This window comes from Canis lupus, chromosome 21 (assembly GCF_011100685.1).
Source record: "Canis lupus familiaris isolate Mischka breed German Shepherd chromosome 21, alternate assembly UU_Cfam_GSD_1.0, whole genome shotgun sequence".
In the NCBI taxonomy this organism is placed as follows: domain Eukaryota; kingdom Metazoa; phylum Chordata; class Mammalia; order Carnivora; family Canidae; genus Canis; species Canis lupus.
The window spans coordinates 29,315,037-29,321,688 of record NC_049242.1 but is presented as its reverse complement, the minus strand read 5'-3'; the positions used below and the strand labels follow the sequence as shown (position 1 = coordinate 29,321,688).

Sequence of the window (6,652 nt, the reverse complement as noted above, 5' to 3'; positions counted from 1 at the left end):
TTTTCCTTTTTAAATTCATTTTGTGGTATTTAAATTGATAACTTTTTTTATGTGTGTGCTTAACCAACCAACTTTTTTTTTTTTTTTATGATAGTTACAGAGAGAGAGAGAGGCAGAGACACAGGCAGAGGGAGAAGCAGGCTCCATGCACCGGGAGCCCGATGTGGGATTCGATCCCGGGTCTCCAGGATCGCACCCTGGGCCAAAGGCAGGCGCCAAACCACTGTGCCACCCAGGGATCCCCTTAACCAACCAACTTTGAGTTCCTATAATAAATCCCACTTGGTCATAATATATTATCATACAACCCCTTACACACATTCACACATACACACACACTCACATGCTTATCGAGATTTTTATATAACTAATTCATTTTCTTAATAGATGCATGACAACTATAACTTTACATTCCTTCTTAGATTGCTTATAGTGTTTTTAATATGTATATATCTCATCTATATTTTCAAATGTACGGGATGCATTGTTCTTGACATCTTCTTTTTGTTTATTTTGGTAAATGTTTCATATTAGTTTGAGAAATAAAATTATACTTAAACCTGGTGGATGTTGTTTACTGTGCAAGCCAATCAGTTTAAGTTGCTTGTGTTCAAATATTCTAACACTATTTAGATTTTTCTAACTCTGCTCTTCAGTTGCTGAGAGGATATGTTAAAATATCCAACTATGATTTCACTGTGGATTTATCAATTTCCCCTTCTAGTTCTATCCACCTCTTTTGTGAGTATGATTATGTATGCATGTATCTATAATGATATTAAGCACATACAAAGTTAGGTATATTTTCCTGTTGAATTGCTACTGTCATCATTACAAAATTTTGTACTTTATCACTCCTAATATTTATTGTGTTAAAATCTACTTTGCCTGCTATAGCCACACAAGCTTTCTCTTATATAATATTCTTATATTATATATAATGTATATGTTACATATATTCATAATATGTCTTCTAAAAATAATATACTTTCTTAGGATTTTTTCATTTCATTTTCTTTCGCTGAATTGCTTAATCAGCTTACATTAATGTTGTTACTAACATAATTTTTGTCAAGTCTACCATGTTCCTTTAGTCTTTTTTTACCATGTCTCATCTGTTCTTTCCTTTGTTCCTCTTGCCACTTCTGGGCCAATAAAATAGGTGTTACTGTTGTCGTTGTATTTTTTCTTCGATGTTAGTTTTGTTGTGCATTCCTATATTTCATTCTGAGCTTCCATCAGGTAATCATTATTCTATATTCTGAATAACATACTTAACTTAGTTTTTCTACTCAGTGTTTGTTTATGCAAATAGATATTTGTTTTATCTTCTTTTTTGAAGTATTTTTCATTAGATCAGAATTCTAAGTTGCAAGTGTTTTTGAGGCACTTCAAATATAACATTTCATTGTCTTTTGGCTTCCATTGTTTCTATTGAAAAGTTGACCAGCAGTCTAAAGGCTGTTTTATTAAAGATAGTGTGTAGAGATTATGACTCTGCAAACCCACTCCATGTTCTGAATAAAATATCCCCAATTCCATAAGGGCTTGCATGTGTGTATGTGTGCATGTGAGTAAAGATGTCCAGTATAGTACTATTTGTGGTGACAGAGACTGAAAAAACTTGTATATTTATAATCAGGGAAAATATTGTTAGTTGCATGCAAGGAAAGTCTATAAAAATAATCAGAAGCAATAAGTGAAGTATCTATAATTTAAAAAAAAACATTTTTAAAAATAATTGAGTTAAAAGTAAGGAACATATTATTTTAGCACAATAAAATGGATGTAAATTTCTAAAATAAATATTAGCAAATGACTTCATAGTCACATGTTAAAGAATATATGTCAAAACATGGAGAATATCAATGGATAATAGGCCTGAAAATTAGATGTGAAATAAGATCAAAGTTAAAACAAAAGAAAAACCTAGAAATAACGAGGTGCCATTAAAAAAATGAAATCATGAATGTTACTTCACCTTGAACTTGCACTTGAGCTTCCATGAATCCATTAAAGAGTTAATCAATCTACGGTCATTAGCATACAATGGCATTTATGGCTATGTATACTGGAATGCTTAGGGAATGAGTGCAAAAAGAAAAGAAAGTTGAACCCAGGGATATCCTAATATAAAAAAATCCAGAGGAATAGGGAAAGAAAATAGAACTATAAGGAATATTCAATGAGAATGAAGAATGACTTAGACTGTGTGATGTGTTCGAGAATTCAAGAAAAGGGAGGTTTTTTAGACAAAGGGACTAATAAATTATATTCACTATTGTGGAGAGGCAGGGCAAGCAAGATGGGAATAGAGAAGGACCTATTAACTTTAGTAATATGAAAATCATTTGTGAAATTGATAAAAGCAATTCCAGTGAAAAAATGAGATGAAAGATTCTGAAGAAAACCAGGAATGAGTAAGAATTATTTCAAGATGTATAAGTAGAGATAATGGGTACTGGTAATCTTTAAAGAAATTCTACTATCAAAATGCAGAGAAATAAAATATGAAAAGAGGGTGATTTTTGTGATGAATGTTTATTTATTTTATGCCTTTATAAAATGCAAAATACCAGGGATGCCTGGGTGGCTCAGAGGTTGAGCATCTGCCTTCAGCTCAGGGCATAATCCTGGGGTCCCAGGATCGAGTCCTACATCAGGCTCCCTGCATGGATCCTGCTTCTCCCTCTGCCTCTCTCTCTCTCTCTCTCTCATAAATAAATAAAATATATTTTTAAAAATGAAAAATAGTAGAGGTTATGAATTACCAGCATCAGAGAGAAGTAATTCTTAGAAGTTGGGCAGGAAAAACCAACTTTGCAATCTCCTTTATGCTATCTGTGACAATGCTGAAAAACTATCATTATTTGTAATCTTTTACTTCATATTAATTTAGAAAGAACTTGAATATTGTACAAAAAATATTTAAGCAATTCTTAAGTCAATTCTCAGTTCAAAAGAAGAAAAGTAACTAATGCTCCTCATAGTCCTGTACTTATAGAAATATACATTTACTGTATTTTTAAAATAATGGTCATTCATATTATATTTCATAAATGTCATAACTGTTATTCATAGCTCCTTTCAAACTGCTTATTCTTTGAAAGTCACCTTGAAGACAAAAGACAACTTACCAGTTGGGAAGTAAGTAATTACCTTAATGTCTCATGCTAGGACAGACCTTGTCAGGTACAAGGTCAAGTTTCTCAAAGGACCACAGAGGTTTACACCTCATACAGAGAACATTTGTTCGTTTCATGTTTTAAAAGTTGCTAAGAAAAAAAGACTTTTGTGAGTAATGAGAATATATAATACATTTTTCCAAGGTTAAATTACAGTTATCCATCTGGAAATTCCATTTACAATTAAAAAAAAGATGATTTGGGTCATCTGCTCCAGAACATTAGTTTCACTTGATTCAATTTTCTGGATAATTGCCCCAGCTTATTATTAGTATTTTTTATTCTTGGGACCTAATATTACTGAGACCTGAGTTACACAGAAGACTTAGAGGTAAAAAAAAAACCTCACATGGATATATGGCATGAAAAATTACTTTGGTATTCTGTAGAAAATTTAATGGGAATGAATTATTCATCATCTTTATGTGGAAAAATCATACACCTATTCTCGGAAATTCTCCTGCCTAAACAGACGAAGAGAAACGTTTTTTCCCTTCACATCCCAACTCAGGCAAATATCCTTTTCATATGCTTTGGGATTTGATGTCCTTAGAACCCAAAAGGATCTTTACAATACAGTCTCGTATCTGCTTGGTTTTCACCCCATAGACAACAGGATTCATAGCTGGAGGCAGGAGTAAATAAATATTGGCCACAATGATGTGGCAAGAGGGAGGGATTGTGTGGCCCCCAAAGCGGTGGGAAAAGAAAGAGAAGAAGGCTGGGCTGTAGGAGAAAACAATGGCACAGATGTGGGCAGTGCAGGTGCTGAAGGCCTTCTGTCGAGCATCTGCTGAAGAGAGGCTGACCACTGCCCGGAGGATCATGGTGTAGGAGATTGTGATGCACAGGATGTCAAAGCCTCCAATCAGGAGGGCAACTGTCAGACCATAGACGACATTGACCTTGATGTCCCCACAGGATAATTTGGCTACAGACATGTGGTCACAGTAGGTGTGGGGAATTATATTGCCTCTGCAGTAGGGCAGGCGCTTCGTGAGGAAAGTGAAGGGAATGATGAGCAACACCCCTCTGAGAAAGGTGGAGAGCCCAGCCTTTGCAATAACAGAATTGGTGAGGGCAGTAGAATAGTGCAGAGGGTAGCAGATGGCCACATAGCGGTCCAGGGCCATGAGCATGAGAACCCCAGACTCCATCCCTGTGAAAGTATGGACAAAGAACATCTGGACCAGGCATCCATCAAAGCTGATTTCCTTGAAATGGAACCAGAGTATGCTGAGGGCTTTAGGGATTGTACTAGAGCATATGAAAAGGTCAGTTAGGGAAAGCATAGCTAAAAAGTAGTACATGGGCCTGTGCAGGGAGTCCTCATAGTGGATGAGGTAGAGAAGCCCACAATTCCCTACCATGGCCACAATATACATGGAGCAGAATGGGAAGGAAATCCACATGTGCATGTCTTCCAGTCCTGGGATCCCATTAAGAATGAATGAACCTGGAGTCAGGTCTGTTTGGTTCAGCATTAGCATCATCAAGCTAGAATGATCATTAATCATGTTATAGAATTTGTGGGTCCTCCTAGATAGAGATAAATGAAGAAAGTATTTGGTCATAGTCACTCACTTAATTTCTTTTGCCTTTTTTCCTCTAGGTACATTTCAATTGGCCAAACAACCAATTTTTCTGACTTCCAGGGAATAGGAGTATAAATATTGTGTTAATCAAATAGATTATTTTATATGTGTATTATTTTTTATTCATTTATCAATATAGACAACAAATACTTTTTTAGTGCTTAATACTTGCCTAGTTTTTTAATAGACAAATGTCATTCACTTATAAAAGGCAGTTTGGTTATTATTTTTCTGAAGCTATTTTTGTTAAACTGTATTATTTAAATATTGATGACTACATATATATATATGACTACATATATATTCCTCAAAAAATAAAAATAATAATAATTCCCCCAAAAAATATCATGGGACTTTAAATAAATTATATTTTGAAAAAAAATAGTAATGTTTTTTGCATGTGGGCATTAGGAAGTTGGTTTTGGGGATAGAAATAGGAGCCAATCATGAAATCCTTAATCAAACTCTTAATAGCAAAATTCCCCTAAGGAAATAGGCTGAGGGTCACCTGATTCTCATATATCATACTGAAAAGTACAGCTGTCAGAATGTTTTAAAAATTATTGAAATATAGTTTAATTACTATTATTTGGAAAACACAAAAGGAACCTCTAAAAATAAAAGCAGAATGTAAATGCATAAATCACTGTAAAAATACTAACTAAACAAAACATTCTCATAAAACAGAGAAAGCAAATGATTCCTAAATACATCAATAAAATGTGAATAAGACAAAGGACAAATCAAATACTTTGTTTTGGACTATTAGGATAAATTATTTAAACTGCCCTATTAAAAAAATAAATAAATAAACTGCCCTATTAAATGGACATAAATCTGTTGATTTTATAAAAATATATACAAAGAAGTACAGAGGGCCATATAATAAAGAAAACTAAATAACAAAGTAAAATAACGTACGATCCTTAGATAAAATACACATAAACTTTGGAGCAGACATATTAATTTCAAGTGAAGTAGAAATTAAAGCAAGAAAAATTTGGGTCAGAATTTTTTTTTGAGAAATTCTGGGTAAAATTTCTAGAATTTAGAGGTAAAATTCTACAGGGGGACTTTAAAATTGATTAAAGTTGATTGTTTTAACAATGATAGTTCTACCCTATCTTTGATAAATATCCATACCTAAATCATGAGCAACACAGAAATCCTGTTATGTAACTTGTTAGTATATAGTAGGTATTAACATGAAGACTTTCCAAACTAACACTTAAATCTGATGAAACCTCCAGTTTTGAAATTAACACCATGACTGGTTTTAAACTAACATTTCTGCTTTGTTATTAATCTCCAGTTTAGACAAATAGTCAAAGTACGGTAGTCTTGGTTATGTGGAAAATAGGATGTCTAGGTCCTCTAGGACCAAAACTATAACCCTGAATTCATCAGTGTTTTAAATACACTTTAAAAAATTGTTTACATGGGACACCCAGGTGGCTCAGCAGTTAAGGAGTTTGCCTTCGGCTCAGGACGTAATCTTGGAGTACCAGGATCCATTCCCACACTGGGCTCTCTGCATGGAGCCTGCTTCTCTTTCTGCCTGTGTCTCTGCCTTTCTCTTTCTGTGTCTCTTATGAATAAATAAATAAAATCTTTTAAAAAATTGTTTACAAATGAGTTTACAACATAATACACTTCAAAGAACTGTCATATATCATTTACAAAAATACAAATTTAAATGTATATATCATAGGTAAATATATTATAATATTAGGAAGCTAAGTCTGAAGGGTCATGTACTATTATTCTCTCTTAAAAATACACTTAGTCTATAAACTTATAAATTCTTCTCTATTATGATCATGTGTCTGCCTCAGTTTGTATTCCTTGTGCTCTAAATGTTTAGCCACTTTT

The 6,652-nt window shown here is 33.6% G+C and overlaps 1 protein-coding gene across 1 annotated transcript; it reads right to left on the bottom strand.

Annotated features, from left to right (window-relative positions):
* Positions 1-3,709: 3,709 nt before the first annotated feature.
* On the bottom strand, positions 3,710-4,675 carry OR52N4F (olfactory receptor family 52 subfamily N member 4F). The gene has a single exon (XM_038568175.1). It carries the CDS (start codon positions 4,673-4,675, stop codon positions 3,710-3,712), a length of 966 nt encoding a protein of 321 aa, XP_038424103.1.
* Between the last annotated feature and the right edge of the window lie 1,977 nt (positions 4,676-6,652).

What these genes read in the sequence shown, in the direction of transcription:
- OR52N4F (XM_038568175.1), bottom strand. Translation starts at nt 4,675, where the DNA reads ATGCTAATGCTGAACCAAACAGACCTGACTCCAGGTTCATTCATTCTT.